This window comes from Musca vetustissima, unplaced genomic scaffold (genome assembly GCF_032173495.1).
Source record: "Musca vetustissima isolate MV318-11 ecotype Yass unplaced genomic scaffold, APGP_CSIRO_Mvet_v1 utg23867, whole genome shotgun sequence".
Lineage (NCBI taxonomy): Eukaryota > Metazoa > Arthropoda > Insecta > Diptera > Muscidae > Musca > Musca vetustissima.
This window is the reverse complement of record NW_026887413.1, coordinates 55,505-78,981: the sequence shown is the minus strand read 5'-3', so window position 1 is coordinate 78,981 and position 23,477 is coordinate 55,505. Positions and strand designations below refer to the sequence as shown.

Sequence of the window (23,477 nt, the reverse complement as noted above, 5' to 3'; positions counted from 1 at the left end):
CTTTTTTATATATATATATATATATATATAATATTAAAAAAAGCAACGCCTATAAAAAACTTTAAAAATCCACAACTATAAAAAGCTTTAATAAACTGCACCTATAAGAATTATTTAAAAATCCATACCGTCTGAAAGTAATATACACATTCTAAAAATAATTTTAAAAATTTTCTTCTACTAAAAAACTTTTCTACTAAAAAACTATTGTGCATTCCTTCTACAAATAATGTACATATATTTAAGCTTTTAATTATTTACGGCTAAAATATACTTAAACAAATATTTCCCCCTTTTTTTTCAGATGGTTCATCGAAAACTCTATCCTTCATGATGAAAACCGCTCATGATAGTAATATATTTCGACAAATGATGCAAATTCACAATGTCTTCGAAACCGAATCAGAGATCTATCGCGAAGTGATACCCGAATTTGAAGAAATGTATCGTGAAGTTGGTCTCGATGTCAAATTCGGTGCAAAATCCTATGATTTAGATGTACAGAGTCCCTACATTCTATTGGAAGATTTAAGTACGAGAGGATTTAAAAACGAAAATCGCCTAGAAGGTTTGGATATGGATCACACAAAGGCGGTGCTTAACAAATTGGCATTGTGGCATGCTGCAAGTGCGGTGCGCGTTGCCACCAAGGGGCCCTACGACCCGGATTTATGCATGGGTTTCCTCAAAGAATCTGCCCAGCAAATGATGCGTAGTATGTTCGAAGGTCTATGGACTATTTTCTTGCAATGCGCCAAATCATATGATGGCATTGAGGAATACTACGAAGCCATGACTGCTGCCAAAGACAGATTAATGGAAGATTTCCTTAAACTTGCCGATGAAGAGAAACGTGATTTTTGTGTTCTGAATCATGGTGATTGTTGGTCGAATAATGTGATGTTTCAGCACGATGCCTTTGGTAAAATCAAAGAAACATATTTGATTGATTTTCAAACACCAAGATATGGCACACCGGCCCAGGATCTTTACTATTTTCTAATATCTTCAACGAAATATGAATTGAAAACGAAACAATTTGAATATTTTATCAAATACTATCATGATCGTTTGGTGGAATACCTGAAATTGTTGAATTATTCGAAGAAGATTATCAGTTTAAAGGATTTACATATAATGTTGTATAAATATGGTTTGTGGGGTAAGTTTTGAAAATACTTTAATATTCATAAATATGTTTGTATTTTCAAATGGATTGCTGTCTAGAAAGTACGTTAATGGAAAAATTCTATAAAGGACATTTTGACACGCTTATAGATCCTTCAGAAAAGTATTAAAAAAAATCGACGCTAATCGATCCTTCAAAATTTATTTCTAAAAAATCAACAAAAATCTACCTTCAAAAAATATTTATTAAAGATTCTTCTAAAAAAATATTTTTTTTAAATTCACACTTGTCACACTTCCAAAAATATTTGTTAAAAAATCCACGCTTATAGATCTTTATAAAAGTATGAGAATTCAAAATGTGAAATGTTACATTTTTAATATTGAGCGATCTAAAACGTCTTCTAAAGAGAACATTGACATAGACATGCGTTTAGAGGTTCTTCTTCCATAGAAAGCATTGCAAAAGGTCTTCTGTCTGTCCATAGAATAAGTATTGACAAGACTTTTGTCTACTAATTTTTTGGAAGATAATTTGTCTCCCTATAAATGGTCTTTAGAAGAGTCTTCAGTCTATAGCATATTTTCAAAAACGTCTTCTATAAATTAACGTCTTCTGAATATTTAATTTTTGTTAACATTTTTTCTCCACAGGCTATGCCACAATGACCGGTGTTATGGCTGCCGTTCTGCTGGATCCCAATGAACATGCTATGTTCGATAATTTCTTCTCGGAATCCGATGTTGGAATTAAATTCAAAATGCAAATGTTTTCGGGGGCACGTTATCGTAAACACTGTGAAATGCTTTTACCATGGCTATATAATCGCGGTGCCTTTTGAGCGATATAATCAAATATTCCAGTATTTGGAAAGCTTCCATGTGTGGAAGGCAATCAATTAAAATTAATAAATATTCTAATTATTTTTATTATTGTTGTTTTTGTTGTTGTACTAATTATAAGTTTCGTAGAATGCATATTATATTTGGCTACACCATCGCAACCACCCCACCTTCACTCAATGTACATATTTGTATTAATTGTTGTGAACCATTCCGCCAAACTATTAAATAAAAAAATAATAATAATTGTTTGGTGTAATGAATACAAATAGTTTTGATTTTTTTCTTTGTTTATATTTTTCCCCTATTATCATCAATTGTCTATATTAGTTTCATGTGAATTTATGAAATGCTCACACCGAATCAATTGGTGCTTAGAAGTGCTATAAAAGGGCATGAATAAATAATTATAAGCGTGCCTAAATTGTTGTATTGCATCGAAAATGTTGTTGTCACATTTGTGAATTTTGATTTAATTAATTCAAAAACCAGTAAGGAAAGTAGTAAAGTCGGACGGGGCCGACTATATGATACCCTTCACCACAATGGGTATATTAAACAGGACTATTAAGATGAAATTGGATGAATTAAAATATGTGTTATTTATCTAAATGTGAATCGGACTAGATCTATCCATAAACATGTCATTCGTTTGGGACAAAAGTATGAAAATCGACTTCAAACAAATATCAATAGGTCATCCGTTGGGCTATGTCTGTACTTCCAGAAAACGTAACTACGTTATTCTAGGCTCAATTTTGTATGTTGTGCTATATTTGATGTCAATCTGACAAACATTAGGAGTTTGATGTACAATTTACTTAAAATCGGACGAAAATATATATGGAAGCTATACCCAAATATGAAACGATTTCAACGAAACTTGTCACAGGTTAAGATATACTAATTTCGGTACGTTTAATTCCCATCAGCCATATATTGGTTTTTTGGTGCGTCAATTACTTCATATCAGCTATATCTAAATCTCAACCGATTTTTACGAAACTTGGCACACACAATTCTGGACTAAATTCAGTACGCTATGCAACATAAGAACTTTGGCACATTATTTAAATTAAATCGGAAAACAAAATATATATCTAGATCTGAACCGATTTTCACGAAACTTGGCAGACATCGCTCTAGGCTCAATTCAATACGTCATGCCAAATTTCGTGGAAATGGAAAGATATATAGGGACTTTGGTGCACCATTTACATGAAATCGGACGAAACTATATATGGGAGCTATATATAATTCTGGGCCGATTTTCATGAAACTTGGCAGACATCATTCTAGGATCAATTCAGTACGATATGCCAAATAACGTACAAATCGAAAGATATATAGGGGCTTTGGTGCACCATTTACATGAAATCGGACGACACTATATATGGGAGCTATATCTAAATCTGAACCGATTTTCTCGAAACTTGTCACACATCATTCTGGACCTAATTCAGTACTCTATGCCAAATTTCATGCAAATCGAAAGATATAGATGGACTTTGGTGCCTCATTTACCTTAAATCGGACGAAAATATATATGGGAGCTATATCTAAATCTGAACCGATTTTTCCCAATTTCAATAGGGTTCGTCCTTGGGCCAAATAAGTGACTTGTGCCAAATTAACATCTACAGACGGACAGACGGACGGACGGACATGCATAAATCGACTCAGAAAGTGATTCTATGCATATTCTCAAAAGGAACCGTGTGTCTATCTCGTTTCCTTTTGCCTGTTACAAACATATACACAAAGACATAATACCCTGTACCACAATGAAGTACTTAAAACAAAGACATAAAAGTATAAAGATACGACAATTAATACGTCGACAAATTCCAATAGATGGCTTTTCCTCTGTGGTTACGATATCATAACAACAGAGCGAACAATATTAAACATTCTAAGCGCTATATAGCAAGCTTATTAAATAAAAAAATATATTTTGAGTAAAGAGTAAAGTGATTGACTGACTGATTTAACGATTCATCAACGCCCAGACGAAACGGCTGAGTTTTTCGAAATGCGTACTAGAACGGTACGAAAGGTACAAAAAGTACTAAATGTGATACCATTTGTATTTGGCGGACCAGTAGAGCTAGAACTTTGAAATTTGGATTGAGGGTCACTGATGGAGTGTAGAATAGATGTAGCGAAGGGCCTTTTGGAAATTCGAACTATGAGTATCCGAAAAGTACTGAAATGTACTAAATTTGTATGAGGAAAGCGTGTACTCATGTGTATGAAAAGTACTATATGGTACTATATTTGAAAAGTAACATTTCCGTCGGAGTGTAGAATTAAGATATGTACGTAGTTTTGAAAAAATTTTACTTATTTGTACGAAAAGTTCTAAATGGTACTACAAATTGTACAACTTGTATTTAAGTGAACCGATAGAGCTCGAACAATGAAATTTGGAATTAGGATAATTTTTGGGGATGTAGGATTAGGGTCAAGATTCAGTTTTACAACTTAATACTTATGGGTACTAAATGGTACTAAACTTGGTAAAATTTGAATTTTAGGTGAACCAATAGAGGTAGAATCATGAAAATTGGAGTCACTAAAGTGTACCAAATTTTGGTACAATTTAAATTGTGGGTGAAGCGATAAAGTTGAAATCATGAAATTTTGATTTAGGATTACTGTGGAGGTGTAGGATTGGGTTATGTAGGAAGTTTTGGAAATTCGTACTACTGTGAAATTTGGATTGAGGGTCACTGATGGAGTGTAGAATAGATGTAGCAAAGGGCCTTTTGGAAATTCGAACTATGAGTATCCGAAAAGTACTGAAATGTACTAAATTTGTTCGATATGAGGAAAGCGTGTACTCATGTGTATGAAAAGTACTATATGGTACTATATTTGAAAAGTAACATTTCCGTCGGAGTGTAGAATTAAGATATGTACGTAGTTTTGAAAAAATTTTACTTATTTGTACGAAAAGTTCTAAATGGTACTACAAATTGTACAACTTGTATTTAAGTGAACCGATAGAGCTCGAACAATGAAATTTGGAATTAGGATAATTTTTGGGGATGTAGGATTAGGGTCAAGATTCAGTTTTACAACTTAATACTTATGGGTACTAAATGGTACTAAACTTGGTAAAATTTGAATTTTAGGTGAACCAATAGAGGTAGAATCATGAAAATTGGAGTCACTAAAGTGTACCAAATTTTGGTACAATTTAAATTGTGGGTGAAGCGATAAAGTTGAAATCATGAAATTTTGATTTAGGATTACTGTGGAGGTGTAGGATTGGGTTATGTAGGAAGTTTTGGAAATTCGTACTACTGTGTACTAAAGTATTGGAATCCTGAAACTTGGATTTAGAATCACTATCGAGGTGTAGGATTGGGGTATGTAGGAAGTTTTGAAAATTCGTACTACCGTGTACTAAATTTGGTACAATTTAAATTGTGGGTGAACCAATAGATAGAGTTGGAATCCTGAAATTTGAATTTGGAATCATTGTAGGGCTGTAGGATCGGGGTATGCATGAAGTTTTGTTGGATGGTTGAAGAGGGTACTTTTGGAAATAATGTGTGCTAAATAGAAAATTTGGATTTGGGTGAACCTTTAGATTTAATACTAAACCTTTAGATTTGGTACTAAATGGTATTCAAATTTAATTTATGGTCGATATTAATGTGTGGATTTTTTTTTCTGACATATGCAGTTTGCTGTGAAAATAAAATAATATGTTAACACATTTTTAAATATTTCCTACATTCACTAACGAAGTTGCGGGCATATGCTAGTATTTTATAAACACATTATCGCGTATTGACGTTTTTATTGTTAACATGCCTCTGTTATACCTGATTCCCCCTTGATATTTTTTATAAACTATTTTGTCAAAAAGCATTTTGTCGAGTCTTTATGGTTTCTATGTCTTTGCTTAAAACTCGAGTAGAAATGCCAAAACAAAAATACTTTTATACCCTCCACCATAGTATGGAGGGTATATTAGTTTTGTTTGTCCGTTTGTAACGCATCGAAATAATCATTTCCGACCCTATAAAGTGTATATATTCTTGATCAGCGTAAAATTCTATGACGATTTAAGTATGTCCGTCTGTCCGTCTGTTGTAATCACTCTAGCGTCTAAATAGTTAACAGATAGATCGCTTATTGTGTAGCAAATCTTCTTACTAAAAATTATAAATATAGGTCAATTTTTTCGGATATCCCCCATACAAGGTTACCCCCAATTTTCGATATTTTTGGGTTCCTTGGCGCGTTTATAACTGAATTCGCTGACATTTAGGGTACAAAATTAGTCCACTAAAAATTATAAATATAGGTCCACTTTTTCTGGCAGTCCCCATAAAATGGTACCCCCAAAATTTTCAGTATTTTGGGGGTTCTGATCGTATTTTTCGACCGAATTGACTGTAATTGGGTATTTCGATTTCTTATTAGGTAGCAAATATATCCACTATAAATTATAACCAGTGAGCGGAGCATTATAGTCGGACGGGGCCGACCATATGCTACCCTACACAACTACCACGGAACTCTAATTTATTACAGATCTATATTCCAAGAATGGGTAATATTTCGCGATATTTGTCCCTCTTAACCTCCTATTCTTGCCATGAATTAAGTTTTATATCATAATATCCAATTTTTTTCATTTTACACAGAATGTTCTTGGTTGACTTGACCCGCTGAATAGTGACAGATCATTACAAAAGCCCCTCAAATTAGTTGGCCAGATTCATTCTCCAGTGAAATATTGTGCTTATAATTGTAGCATATAGATCGACTTGCAAAAACACAATAAAAATAAGTTTCGGTCTACTTCATCCCAAAATTATTATCTGATCGTCACCGCAAATTATAGGCGTTGTCCTTGACCATAACCGGAACCTCATGGAAATCAGCGTTATGGATCAGCGCTATATTTCCGCCCTACAGTGTGGTAATGGGTTACTAAATAATATCTGAATATGTAAGCACCTGTAAATATTTAAGTGTAAATTTCATATCCGAGCAAATACGACAATATAGTTGGTATCAATTTAAAGGTCAACAACGTCTCTTGGATATATTTGGGGCTGCACCAAGCTAGAATACCCTTACAACATAGTTGTGTAGGGTATAAATATAGGTCCATTTTATTCCAACCAAATTCTTTGTAATTTGATTTTTTGTAGTCGTATATGGTAACAAACCTCCCTCCCAAAAATTATTATATTCGCCCCTTTTAGAGATAGTCCCCATATAACCCCCTTTTTATACCCTTCACCACACTGTGGTACAGGGTATTATGTCTTTGTGCATATGTTTGTAACAGGCAAAAGGAAACGAAATAGACCCATAGTTCAATTTGAGAATATGCATAGAATCACTTTTTGAGTCGATCCGTCTGTTGGTGTTAAATTGTAAACAATGTGCAGGTTGTATTTATAATCCGAATTGAATGAAATTTGGCACATCTCATTTATTTGGCCCAAGAACGGACCCTATTGAAATTGTGAAATATCGGTTTAGATTTATATATAGCTCCCATAAATATTTTCGTCCGATTTAATGTAAATGGTGCACCAAAGTCCCTATATATCATTGGATTTGCACGACATTTGGCATAGCGTACTGAATTGAGCATGGAGTGATGTGCGCCAAGTTTCGTGAAAATCTGTTCAGATTCAAATATAGCTCCCATATATATTTTCGTACGATTTAATGTAAATGGTGCACCAAAGTCCCTATATATATTTTTCGATTTGAACGAAATTTGGCATAGGGTACTGAATTGAGCCTGGAGTGATGTGTGCCAAGTTTCGTGAAAATCGTTTAAGATTTAGATATATCTCCCAAATATATTTTCGTCCGATTTAATATACGCCTATTGCTGATAGGAATTAGTTTGCTGATACTGAAATTAGTATAACCTAACTTGTGACAAGTTTTGTTGAAGTCGGTTCAGATTTATTTTTTATATTTTTGTCCGATTTAATGTAAATGGTGCACCAAAGACCCAAAATAAGGCTCATAGGAACAAAACGTACTGAAATTAGTATAACCTAATCTGTGACAAGTTTCGTTGAAATTGGTTCATTCATTCATGGATATAGCTTCCATATATATTCTCGTCCGATTTTAATGGTGCATTAAACTCCTCATGTTTGTCAGATTGACATTAAATTTTGCACAAAAGATTACATGATTGATATACATTCGAGTACAGAATATCCCCCATATTATAATGGAATATCGCTATATGGGGACAACCCCAAAACGCGGTACAAATAGACAGTACCGTTATATGGAGGATACCAGAAAACGTAGACCTATATTTATAATTTTTAGTTAACAAATTTGGTACTAAATTACAGCGTATACGGTCGAAAAATGCACTCAAAACCCCCTAAAGTCGGTATTTTGGGGTGGCTACACGAAAAAGTGGACTTATATTTATAAATTTTAGTGAAGAGATTTAGAACACAATAAAAACTGGAAGTACCAAATAACAGCGAATTTGTTTGAAAACTCTCTCAAAAACACAAAAAAGTGTACCTACATTTATAATTTTTAGTAAAGAATTTTGGTACCCACTGTACAAAAATTCAGAGAATTCCGTTTAAAACACGTTCAAATCCTCCAAAATATTGGTAAACGGAGGGTACCGTTATATGGGGGATACCAGATAAAGTGGAAATATATTTATAATTGTTAGTGAGAACACGCTCAAGAACCCAAAAACACCGAAAATTTGGAAGTAACCTTATATGGGCGCAAAAATTACCTATAAATAAAAAAAAACTCTGAGTACGCTTAAAACACCCCAAACTACTGGAAATTGGGAGGTTTTAATTTTTAGTGGAGAGATTTTCTGCTCAATATGAACCCAATGTTCCAAAATTTAAAAACGCCTTCAAGAACCCCAAAAGGCCGAAAATTGAAGGGTACTCTAAGGAGCTATGCCAACTCTATGCAAAATTTTGGCGATCTATTTCGATTAGTTTAAAGGCTAGAGTGATTATAACATACAGACGGTCATGTTTAAATCGTCATAGAATTTTACGCTGATCAAGAATATATACTTTATAGATTTCAAAATGATTATTTCGATGAGTTACAAACGGAATACCAAACTTTATATACCCTCCACACTATGGTGGAGAGTATAAAAAACATTTTTGCTATTGGAACACAGCTATTACAGTACTGCCATCGACTAGTTGCACTGATATTTTAAACCAGGAGTACAAGATATGATAAAATGCCAATACATTTATGACATAAAATACTATGTAAATAATTAGGTTCAAAGGTGTTCAAAATTCGAATCGCTAAAGAGAATAATATTTCTTTCAAACCCAGAGTGTTGATCTATTCTTATGTTTTCCAGTTTCATTTAAACAAACTTATTACTCGATATTTCATCAGTTGTACTTTGACATTTTTTCAATTTATAAACCCCCCTAGATATCCCCTAATAGATGTTCAATTAAAATTTCAAGATATACATTTTTATGAGAAGCGATAATAAAACGCAGTCAAACAACGCATATGAACGAACAAAAGTATCTAATCATAGCAGGCGCACGACCAAAAGTGTTTGCACACAATGACTTTCAACAACTTTGATTCTCAAGAAGCAATGATTTGACAAAAAAAAGTTTTGTTGTTAGATACACCCAAAGCTTTTGAAACTGATTGAGAACAAACGCAATATTCATCATATGGTCATTAAATAGTTGACAGGTGGTGTACGAAAAATGTATACAAACAAACATACCATCGCCTAGTACATAATCAGATAATATATCAAATAATACGAGCGTAAAATTTATATTTAAATTGGCAACCAGAAATAATCAGTTCGAACCAGATTCAATTACACAAGTTTACAAATTCCACGAGTTACTTTTCGGCGAAGCATCTGAAATGATAATCTTAAATTAAATACAGGTCTTTATATCCTTTACCACACTGTGGTACAGGGTGTTATGTCTTTGTGCATATGTTTGTAACATGCAAAAGGAAACGAGATAGACACATGGTTCCTTTTGAGAATATGTATAGTATCACTTTCTAAGCTGATTTATGTATGTCTGTCTGTCTGTCCATGTTAAATTGTAAACAAAGTACAGGTCGCATTTATTATTCGAATTGGATGAAATTTGGCACAGCTCATTTATTTGATTCTCAAGAAGCAATGATTTGACAAAAAAAAGTTTTGTTGTTCGATACACCCAAAGCTTTTGAAACTGATTGAGAACAAACGCAATATTCATCATAGGGTCATTAAATAGTTGACAGGTGGTGTGCGAAAAATGTATACAAACAAACATACCATCGCCTAGTACATAATCAGATAATATATCAAATAATACGAGCGTAAAATTTATATTTAAATTGGCAACCATATATATTCAATTACACAAGTTTACAAATTCCACGAGTTACTTTTCGGGGAAGCATCTGAAATGATAATCTTAAATTAAATACAGGTCTTTATACCCTTCACCACACTGTGGTACAGGGTGTTATGTCTTTGTGCATATGTTTGTAACATGCAAAAGGAAACGAGATAGACACATGGTTCCTTTTGAGAATATGTATAGTATCACTTTCTAAGCTGATTTATGTATGTCTGTCTGTTTGTCCATGTTAAATTGTAAACAAAGTACAGGTCGCATTTATTATTCGAATTGGATGAAATTTGGCACAGCTCATTTATTTGGCCCAAGGACGAACCCTATTGAAATTGGTGCACCAAAGTCCCTATATATCATTCGATTAGCACGAAATTTGGGACAGTGTACTAAATTAAGCCTAGAATTTCGTGAAAATCGGTTCAGATTTATATATAGCTCAAATATATATTTTCGTACGATTTAAGGTAAATGGTGCACCAAAGTCCCTAAATATCTTTGGATTTGCACGAAATTTGGCGTAGCGTACTGAATTGAGCCTAGAATGATATTTGCCAAGTTTCGTGAAAATCGGTTCAAATTTAGATATAGCTCCCATATATAGCTTCGCCCGATTTTAGGTAAATGGTGCACCAAAGTCCCTATAAATCTTCCAATTTGCACGAAATTTACCACAGCGTACTGAAATAAGACTAGAACGATGTGTGTTAAATTTCATGAAAATCTGTTCAGATTTAGATGTAGCTTCCATATATATTTTCGTCCGATTTTAAGTTAATGGTGCACCAAAGTCCATATATATCCTTCGATTTGCACGACATTTGTCATATCGTACTAAATTGAGTCTAGAGTTATGTGTATTAAGTTTCGTAAAAATCGATTCAGATGTTGATGTAGCTGCCATATATATTTTCGTTTGATTTTATGTAGATAGTGCACCAAAGTCCATATATATCATTCGATTTACACGAAATTTGGCATAGGGTACAGAATTAAGTCTAGAATGATATGCGTTATGTTTCCGGAAAATCGGTTAAAATTTAGATATATCTCCCCTATATATATATATATATTATCACAAAATTGAGCATAGCGTACAGAATTAAGTCTAGAATGATGTGTGTTAAGTTAAGATTTAGATATATCTCCCATATTACGATTTTGTGTAAAATGTGCACTAAAGACCCAAGGTTTGCCCAATTGTCAAACGATTTTGTACAATGACCTGAACTTGTTATAAATTAATCTCTGGCAAGTTTCGTCGAAATCGGTTCAGATTTAAATATAGCTTCCACATTTATATTTTCTTATATATATTTTGCAAAACGTATCTAATTAAGACTAGAATGACGTCATTGTGTGTGTATGTTTTTATACCCTTCACCACACTGTGCTACAGGGTATTATGTCTTTGTGCATATGTTTGTAACAGGCAAAAGGAAACGAGATAGACACATGGTTCCTTTTGAGAATATGCATAGAATCACTTTCTGGGTCGATTTATACATGTCCGTCCGTCCGTCCGTCTGTCTGTCGATGTTAAATTGTAAACAAAGTACAGGTCGCATTTATAATCCAAATTGGATGAAATTTGGCATAGATCACATATTCGGTCCAAGGACGAACCCTATTGAAATTGGAAAAAATCGGTTCAGATTTAGATATAGCTCCCATATATATTTTCGTCCGATTTAATGTAAACGGTCCCTATATATCATTCGATTTGCACGAAATTTGGTACAGCGTAAAGAATTAGGTCTAGAATAATGTGTGCAAAGTTTCGCGAAAATCGGTTCAGATTTGGATATAGCTCCCATATATATTTTCGTCCGATTTAAGGTAAATTGTGTACCAAAGTTTCTATATATACTTCGATCTTCACGAAATTTGGCATAGCGTACTGAATTAAGTCTAGAACGATGTGAGTCAAGTTTCCTGAAAATCGGTTCAGATTTGGATATAGCTCCCATATATATTTTCGTCCGATTTAAAGTATATCCCTACATATCTTTCGATTTGCACGAAATTTGGCACAGAGTAATGAATTAAGTCTAGCATGATGTGTTAAGTTTCGTGAAAATCGGTTCAGATTTAGTTATAGCTCTCATATATATATTTTCGTCCGATTTTAGATAAATAGTGCACCAAAGTCCCTTTATATCCTTCGATTTGCACGAAATTTGGCATAGCATACTGAATTGAGTTTAGAATGATAAGTGCTGAGTTTCAGGAAAATTTTTGTCCGATATATATGGGCAATATTGCCAATTTTTTAATATTCCATTTTCAAAAAATCAGTTTTTTTGTGGCACATCTATGATTTTTGGTACACATATAGATAAAAATGTTCTGACTCCGAAACCGTTCGCGATCAAATTTTTGGTTGATGCGCGCAAAAGTTATCGAGGTTCAAATTTTGGGCATAAGAAAAAAATCTTAAAATTTCGCCGTTTATTATATTGACCAAAAATGTTGATATATACCTTCCTCCGTAAAATAAGATTATGAATATATTATAATAATCACGATAAAGTGGCACATATTCGCGAAATATGAGAAAAATAAAAAAATATTGCAGATTACATCAATATTTTCATTACATTAATGACATACACACACCTTAAAAATTAATTTAAAATATCTACATAATCTAAACACCATGGTGAATCAAATGATATAAAAATCACACAAGTCCGTGTAGCGGTTTCTAAATCAAAGCGACAGCAAAACAAGATATTGAGGAAAAATATTTGTTTTTGGTTCGAAAAAATAATGTCATCATATTTATTTTTTTAATTGTATACAAGAAATTTCAGAAAAAAATGTTGGTGTTATTCTGCTATTTTACGCCGAAAAATTTACGTATATAATAAAAATCACTTTTTGTGTCCGATAAATCTTAGAATTCTATAAATAGGAATAAATCTTAAAATAAAATAATATTATGAAATATACATTTTAAATTGCGTGTAAATCGCGTAATTCTCAAAATCATTTGATGTGCATGCGGTTTCCAGGAAGTTTATCTTCCAATCCATATATATTTTGCGAAATTTCATTTGACGGCTAAGATGTGCCACACGTTACATTGAAGTACCCAAAAAATCGTAAAACGCGAATAATTTCCGAAAACTCCATATGCCATTAACGCGCATCCGATTTCGGTGTGCACCCTAAAAAAATACATCGATCTATACCATTTCAATGTGGTCTATTAAGAACCATGAATGTGCCAGCACAATCTATTTTTGAGATAAATTGCGTACATCTCTCTTTCGGCTGAAGTTTTTAAAGTTCTCATTTCGAAAAAGATCATAATCCGTATGAGGTCATTTATTGAAGCGGAAATGATACACAGAAAACGTAAATAAATCCGCGATATTTTCAAAAACATTTTTTGGCAAATTTCGTGTTTTTGGAAGGCCAGTTCCCGCCGTTCTAGTAGATGGATTTTCACGAAGAAGATTTTATATCATCCGAAACGTAAAAAACCTTATTGATCGCGGGTACCCATATCATTCAGTTGACAGATCTAAAAATTTGGCCCGAAAAATAGGTTTTTAGAAATTTGATCGCACAAAATTCGCACCTTCGGATGAGTATTACTCTGAAGCTGTGCATACTACATACACAAAATACATATCAAATTACGCAGATTCGCGACTACAATAATCTTATAATCGATTTTTATAAATTCCTGTTTGGGTATTAAAACTAGAAGTAAAATTAAAAAAACACTCAAAATCGGGCTTCAAAATGTCAGCATCATTTAAAGGGCCGTAGTCCCCATTTTGTTGGCTTCTAGTTTTATTTTGACACGAAGACCGTGCAATGCGTGGATTAGTCACAAATCGATAGAGAACATAAAAAACTGGTTCGCCTCAACCTGTTTTTACACATTTTTTTACATTAAAGTAGACACATCATGAACAGTTTGCAACGACAGATCAATTAACCCAAAACTATTCACTTTTTTTATATACTTAAGTAGTTCCCGAGTTGAACCTCCGCTTCAGCTATGTTAAAAAAAGGCAATATTGCCCATATATATATTTTTGTCCGATTTTATGTAAATGGTGCACCAAGTTTCTTATATATATCCTTCGATTTGCACAAAATTTGGCATAGCGTACTGAATTAAGTCTAGAGAGATGTGTGTTAATTTTAGTGAAAATCGGTTCAGATTTAGATATAGCTCCCACATATAGATTATATTTTTAACAACGCGGCGTACCGAATAGCGTGTATCAATTTTGCTATAAATCGTTTTCCATAAATTTTTCCCATGTTACGCAGGCGGCTCTAAATCTGCTCGAATGAAATTAAAGTTAGGATAGGTTGGAGAAAGAGGGAACATAGACATGCAATTGTTAGGATACATATGTACAATATACCCAAAGTGAAGGGTATCATATAGTCGGCCCAGTCCGACTTTAAACCTTTCCTTATTTTTTTTTTTTTTTTTGGAAATTGGTGCAGATAACTTCTATATATATTTTGAACAGGTGCCCGAATACGGCAAACCGAGTAGCGTGTATCAAGTGTACTATAAATCGATTTACATAAATTTGTCCCATTGTAGGCAAAGGTCCTAAATCTACCCCAATGAAATGAAATTTAGCATAGATTGCAGAAATGCATGTGTATGGATTGATGGTAGTCGGTTCACTTATAGATAAAGATCATATATTTATATCACTTATAGATAAAGATATATTTCAACCAATTCGGTTGAAAATAGCAATTTAAATTTTGCGAGCTCTATCATGATTTCAACGGACAGACAGATATGCATAATTCGATATAGAATATTATTCTGATCAAGAATATTTATTTAGATGTGTTGCAAACGGAATGACAATTGTAATGTACACTCCATCTTAAGGTAGGAGGTATAAAAAGCCAATTCATTTCTCAATTTTTTTAAAAATTAGAGATATCTTATCAAGTATTTGTATTTCCAAAAAGTAAATGCTCCACCAATATTCTCAACTCAATTCCGTCGCTCAGTGTTATTAACGCAGATACATAACTGTAAACATATATTTACCCCAAGAGGGCATTTTGAACACGATTTTATTTCTACACGTGATAACTAATGTTTTCTAATATATATGCGGTCACGTATTACCTTATCAGCTATACTTTCATAGACCTACTTTATTATCTCGACGTGAAGTAAAGGTCACCAACCCATTCTTATAAAGTGAGTGTGTGTGTTATTTCTATAATACTCTTTGTTGATCCTACTAATTATTTTTTTGTAATCATGGTGCACTGACTGACAATTGATAAAAACTAAGTTCTTATATATAAATATATTTTAAACCCGGAATTAAACTAATGGGACCAGGAAACTCGGACTTCCACTATATCGCACTATAAAACTACTAACCCTCGCCGAAATGTATGTTTGGAGGCCATATATGGATGCTATCGAGAATAGTAGATCTATTTTGACCCTTTATACATTTTTAAATTCACTTCCTCGATAAAGATATATTTATCATCATTGTGTTCCATTTAAATATGTTGACCCCAAATTCGAATTCCAAAAAAAAAACATATTAAAAAAACGAAAAGATTTTTAACTCCCTAATATGACGAAATATTCAATCGCCGTTACTATTATTTATGTTAGAACAAATTAAGAGCACGTGTGTGTGTAAGTATGTGTGTGTTTGATAAACATTAAACAATAAAATTCTCTTTTGAAAGCTTAATCAAAAGCACAATTCACCCCACACATAGCTGCCGCTGAATATCACCGATCATCGAAGCGACGCACAGTCAGTAGCAAAAGAAAGGCTTAACGCAAACAACGTGACGTTCTGAATAGTTTGAACAAAAAAATATGACTGCTAACGCAAACGGTACCACCGCTGATTCCATTCCGAAATGGATCAAAGCAAATCTATTCGAAGATGTCCTAAAGAAAACTGTGCAGGGTTTTAAGGCAATTAAATCTTTTGAAATTAAACCAGCTGCCGGAGCTGGTGAAAATTATGCCACCGTTATGTTGAGAATTGAAATCGAAACGGAATTAGATGGTAAGCGGAAAGTGAAAATGTGAATGAGTTTTTATTAAAAAAATAAAAATTCTGAAATACTACGCAACAAAAAATAACAATAGAAAGTGCCACTTGTTGTGTATTCTGTTTATATTACCAGTTCGCAATAATTTATTCAAGAAAAACGGTTAAAAATGTTATCAAATCATTAGATTTTCGTGCAAAAGCCAGCGAAAGTAAAATGATAGTTTACTCAAATAATAACAATTCGACATATCAAAACACAGTAATTTGTTGGAGTTACAAAATTGCTTCTTCCGATGGCGATCGACCACCAATTGCCTACAAAGTAAAATACCAAATAGGAAGGAGCTGTCTGAACCGAAGAACGGTATGAAAATCCTGAAATAGGTTTTACTGGTGGACTCGATCCTCCCTTGATTTCAACTGATATGATAATATATCGAAGAAGAAATTGAAGAAACCTCGATTCTCGATTTAAAGTAAAGTTTTTCGGCAAAACTAGTCAATTCATATACCATAATTTCTTTTGTGTTAAGTTTTGGGAGTAATTTGAAACCCGAACAGAGACCGAAGGAGTCCGAACAAATCACTGCATTTTTGACCGGCTGACTCAGATAGCCTACATCGCCAATTATTGTTTCCCTTACCGTTTTCCGCCTGCATGTTGAAGTTAATATAGAATCCTATGTTACTGCAGTACATTAAACAATATAAATATATATATATATATATGTAAAGTTCAAAAGTTTCTGACTTTTGGCCAGGAAAACCGATTCTGAACCACAGTGCTTGCCACCAAATAACATTTTATAATTTTCCCATATCAAGAGAAAAAATGTGTGGTCAGCAATTTTCATCGCAATAAGATCATGTTTGCAGGGGTCGCAATTCTAAAACCAATAAGGAAAATTCAAACATCGGATGGGACTGACAATATGATACCCTTCACTACTTTGGGCACATACAAGAGATGCTAAGATGGATGTAGATGGATGGATAGAACATAACAGAGATGTAGATAGAACAGACATAGCATCTTCAAACGAGCATTGAAATGGAATCGGGCGAAATTAAATTCGTAAAATATGCGAACCAATAAAACACATACACATACCATTCTGAAATCTATAAAAATTGCATATCAATTGGTCAGAATTCGATTCTTTGGTGTACAATTTGTATGAAATCAAGAGAAAATATGAATGGGAGCTATATGTAAATATAGACCTAATTGAACAGTGGCATGCACCAATTGCATGCTGCAGTACAGTAATCTGTCCACAATTTTATCTCACTAGGAGACGAAAAATATATATGGGAGATATATCTATACCTGATCCGACTTCAATGAAACTTAACATACTTTATCCTAGTCTCAATTCCATACCTTATGCCAAATATCGTCTCAGTCAGACAAAAGTTTGAGTTTGGTGCACCATTTACATAAAATCGGACGAATCTATACATAGGAGCTTTATCTAAATCTGAACCGATTTCAACAAAACTTCAGAGACATCAACCTGGACTAATTTTAGTACGCTGTGCAAAATGTAGTCTCAATCGGACAAACATTGGGAGTTTGGTGCATCATTTACATAAAATCGGACGAAACTATATATGGGAGCTATAACTAAATCAGAACTGATTTCAACGAAACTACAACAGGAATCAATTTGGACCTAGTTAAGTACGTTGTGCAAAATTTTGTCTCAATCGGAAAAACTTTTGGAGTTTGGTGTTCCATTAACCTAAAATCGGATGAAATATATATGCGAGCTATATCTAAATCTTAACCGATTTTTCAATAAGGTTCGTCCTTGGGCCAAATAAATGAGCTGTGCCAAATTTCATCGAATTCGGATCAAAAATGCGAACTGTACTTTGTTTACAATTTAACATGGACAGACGGACGGACATGCATAAATCGACTCAGAATGTGATTCTCAAAAGGAATCATGAGTGTATCTCGTTTCCTTTTACCTGTCACAAACATATGCACAAATACGTAATAACATGAAGCACAATAATGTGAAGGGTGTACAAATATATTTATAAATTCAACAGAAAACCAGTAAGAAAAGTAGTAAAGTCGGACTGGGCCGACTATATGATACCCTTCACCACTTTGGGTCAATTTTCCCTCGAAGGAACATACTCATGTCTTGATACACGCTATTCGGTACGTAGCAATGTTAAAAATTTAATCTCAATCAGAGACCTGTTCGAAATACATATTGAAGCTAGCTACATCTGCACCAATTTCAACAAAATGCAATAATGTCATTCAAGTCATTCAAGTGACCGCTGTCATAACTTTACCATCCGACGTTGTTTGCTCTTTGACGCGATTACAATAAGAAACCTAACCTAAAAATCTCATTCCAGACGGCACAATAAAACAAATATCATATATGATGAAAACAAATCACGACAGTGATATGGTACGTGAAATGTTAAAAGCACACGACATGTTCGATGTAGAGAAGAGTATGTATGAGACGATAGTACCTGCCTTTGAAAAGTTGTATGCTGATGCGGGTGTGCAGATTATATTTGGTCCCAATTGTTATGAGCTGCCCACAAATGAAGCGCATATCCTATTGGAGAATTTAACACCAAAAGGTTTTAAGAATACCAATCGTCTGGAAGGTCTTAATAAGGAACATATGCATGAAGTATTACGTAAATTGGCTATGTGGCATGCTGCATCGGCTGTATACGCTGAACTCAATGGCGGCTATGAAGCTAAATATCTTTATGGATTTTTCCGTGAAGAATCGAAAGCAATGATGAAATCAATGCATGATAACATACATTCAATGTTTATGGCTTGCCTCAAGAAGTACTCCAACCATGAAATATATTACAATGAAATGGTAAGTGTACAAAAGGGGGAATTTTATTGATTTCAAAAGTTTTAAAATAGTGTAGATTACATTTATAAAAAAACCAAACCTTAATTCAAAATTTTATGAATTGAACAAATGTTTAAACATCTACTAACATATTCCGAAATTCTTCATTGCAGGAATCCCTTCAAAAAGAACTGCTTGATGAATTATATCGTACGGTGGAAATCGATCCCAATGAGTTTAATGTCCTCAATCATGGTGATTGCTGGGCCAATAACATTATGTTTCAATACGATGATTTGGGTAATATCAAGGAAACCTTTTTGATAGACTACCAGTTACCCAAATATGGTACACCGGCACAGGATCTCTATTATTTTATCATATCCTCAGCTAATTATGATTTGAAATTGAGTCAGTTTGATTATTTCATACGTTTCTATCATGAACATTTGTATAAGAATTTGAAATTGTTGAAATATGGTAAGAAATTGCCAACGCTACAGGATATTCATGTCACACTCTTTAGACATGGTATTTGGGGTCTATTTTCGGCAACGGGAGTTATGGCTGCTGTACTGTTGGATCCCACGAAAGATGCCAATTTGGAACATTTCTTGGGTGATAGTGACAAAGCGATGGCCTTTAAAATGGCCATGTATTCAAATGATCGTTATCGCAAACACATGGAAGCCATATTGCCATGGCTGAAGTATCGTGGAGCATTTGATCTTAGTAGCATGTAGATATTGTCTTAAGTTTCTTTTTTTTTTTGTATGTATGTATATATGTGTATTATTTATTTGTTGCAATATGTAATTTGAATAAATTTGGCATTAGTCTAAAATATGATTTTCTTTTAATTTGTATTCCCATATGTTTGTAACACACTGATATACACATGGTTCCTTTTAGAATATGCATATCTCTTTCTGTATTTATGCATATGTAAATTGTAAACAAATTACAGTATGACAGGAAAATTTGGAAATTTATATATATACATATACTTCCCTTTAAGAAAATGCATAGAATCACTTTGTGTGTTAATTTATGCAAATCTTTCGTTTAGATACAGTCTATATATTTTCGCATGTTAAATTGTAAACGTTTATGATCCGAATTGGATGAAATTTTGCACATCTCATTTATTTGACCCAAGGACGAACCCTATTGATAGATTTAGATATAGCTCCCATATATATTGTCGTCCGATTTATAGTAAATGGTGTACTAAAGTCCCTATACATTTTTCGACATGCACTTATTTATTTTTTTTTTTGCGTCCGATTTATTGTAAATTGTGCACCAAATTCCTAATTATACCCTTCACCACACTGTGGTACAGGGTATTATGTCTTTGTGCCAGTGTTCGCAAATAAACGGAACAAGATTGACAAGAAATGACGTTATTGCGTTTTTGCTTTTTTTGAAATTGGTGCATATGCAGACATAGCTTCCATATATATACGGAATGGGTGTCTGATTGAGATTAAATTTTGAATAGTGCGGCATACCAAACGTGTATCATGTTTACTATATATCGATTTAAATAAATTTGTCCCAATTTACGCAAACGACTCTAAATATGCCTGAATGAAATGAAGTTTTGAATAGGTTGCAGAATATCATATGTATGGATGATGTAAGTCGGTTCACATATAGATAAATATCACATATTTAAGTTCGTTCATATTATGTCAATGTTCCTTCGAAAAGGCGGTGTCAGATAGGATAGATATGTAGAATATACATATTGTGGTGAAGGGTATATATAGTCGGCCCAGTCCAACTTTACTACTTTCCTTACTGGTTTTTATTTATTGGAGTACTGTTTCTGTTGGTAACAACAGACGACTTGCCATACACTCGATTGTGATTACTTTTGAATTCCGTTATTTCTTTATTTAAGACACTCTTACCGACCTCTGCATTGATGTTATAAAATTCGCATATGTATTTTCATTAATTATTTTGACAAAAAAATAAAAACGACAAAGAATTTCTATGGCATAGAAACCCACTAAACACACACTCCAAAGCTGTTTTTTTACTCTCTCTGACAAGAAACCAGTATCTAAAGTTTTATAAATTGCATTCATAAAATGTAGAAATTACAACATTGGCAACACTTTCTAAACACTATTCATACGAATTATTTTTTTTCTGTGTCTATATCACATCATTTGTTAGTCTATTTTCATGATTAAAATTTATTTCATAACTGTATCAGTTTTGTATTCCATTAAAAATCAAAACAAATAAGCAGAAATTATAAAATACTCTCTCAAAAGTCTTATCAAAAGTACAATTCACCCCACGCAGAGCAGCAGCAACTGCTGCCGCTTAATATCAGTGATCATCGAAACGCATAGTCGGTACTAAGAGAAACGTTTAAACATTGTCACGGGTAGTATAATAAAAAAAAGTCGGACGGGGCCGACTATATGATACCCTTCACCACTATGGGTATATTAAACAGGACTATTATCATGAAATTGGAAATGTGAATCTACCTAGATCTATCCATAAACATGTCATTCGTCTGTTACATTGGGACAAAAGTATGTAAACCGACTTCAAATAAATATCAATAGGTCATCCGTTGGGTTATGTCTGTACATCTAGAAAACGCAACTACGTAATTCTATGCTCAATTTTGTACGTTGTGCAAAAATTGATGCATAGAATCGTCTTTTGTCTGCAGGCAGGTTAAGTTCGAAGACGGGCTATATCGGTCCATGTTTATGCATAGCCCCCATATAAGGGTACCGCTCAATTTTCGATATTTTGGGGTTCTTGAGCGTGTTTTTACCGAATTCGCTGATATTTGGTACATTGATTTATTTTGGGTACCAAATGTCTCCACAAAATTTTATAAATATCGGTCAACTTTTTCTGGTAGCCCCCACATAACAGTACCGCCAATTTACGGTTTTTTTTTGGGGTTTTAGGCGCGTTTTTAAACCGAATTTGCTGAAATTTGGTACAATGGTTTCTTATTGGGTAAATCGACTTCAAACAAATATCAATAGATCATCCTTTGGGCTATGTCTGTACTTCTAGAAAACGCAACTACGTAATTTGATGATAAATTTTGTACGTTGTGAAAAATTTGATGTCAATCTGATTAACACGAGGAGGTTGATGCCCAATCTACTTAAAATCGGGCGAAAATATATATGGAAGCTAAGTTATACTAATTTCAGAACGTTTTGTTCCTATCAGCCATATTTTGGTTCCTTGGTGCGTCAATTACTTAAAATCAATCTATAATATAAGGAGGCTATATCTAAATCTGGACCGATTTCTACGAAACATGCCAGACATCACTCTAGGCTCAATTCAGTACGTTAGTGCACCATTTACATGAAATCGGACGAAACTATATATGGGAGCTATATCTAAATCTAGACCGATTTTCACGAAACTCGGCAGACATCATTCTAGGCTCAATTCAGTACGTTATACCAAATTTCGTGCAAATCGACAGATATATAGGGTCTTTGGTGCACCATTTACCTTAAATCGGACAAAAATATATATGGGAGCTATATCTAAATCTGAACCGATTTTTCCCAATTTCAATAGGGTTCGTCCTTGGGCCAAACATGTGAGCTGTGCCAGATTTCATCCAAATCGGGTTATAAATGTGACCTGTACTGTGTTTACAATTTAACACCAACAGACGGACAGACGGACTTGCATAAACCGACTCAGAGATTCTATGCATATTCTCAAAAGGAACTATGGGTCTATCTCGTTTCCTTTTGCCTGTTACAAACATATGCACAAAGACATAATACCCTGTACCACAGTGTGGTGAAGGGTATAAAAATGACTGGTAACGCAAACGGCACCGTTATTGATTCCAATCCAATATGAATCCAAGCAAATCTCTTCGAAGATGTCCTAAGGAGTACTGTAAATGGTTTTCAGACAAGTAAAACATTTTAAGTCAAACCAGTTGGCGGAGCTGGGGAAAATTATGCCACGGTTATGTTGAGAATTGATATAAAATATAAGAATTTATATTCAATATTGATATTTTTTCGAAAATTATACATAACTGGAAAATAAATATATATGTATATTATGTTAGATTGTTGAAGGTTATCGTCAGAACAAAACTCTATGACGACATATTCCTTTCCGTTCGTCTGTTGTAATCACTCTAGACACGAGATACAAATCAACAATTTTGCACAACAATT

At 33.6% G+C, this 23,477-nt stretch overlaps 1 protein-coding gene across 1 annotated transcript; it reads left to right on the top strand.

The window, feature by feature from the left end:
• Positions 1 to 304: 304 nt before the first annotated feature.
• On the top strand, positions 305 to 20,009 carry LOC133334992 (uncharacterized; the record flags this gene model as incomplete). The annotated part of the gene is made up of 5 exons (XM_061543301.1): positions 305 to 1,162; positions 1,783 to 1,967; positions 16,216 to 16,426; positions 18,797 to 19,287; positions 19,440 to 20,009. Coding segments are annotated over 5 exons (2,315 nt in total), but the record flags the coding sequence as incomplete, so codon positions are not given.
• Positions 20,010 to 23,477: the final 3,468 nt, after the last annotated feature.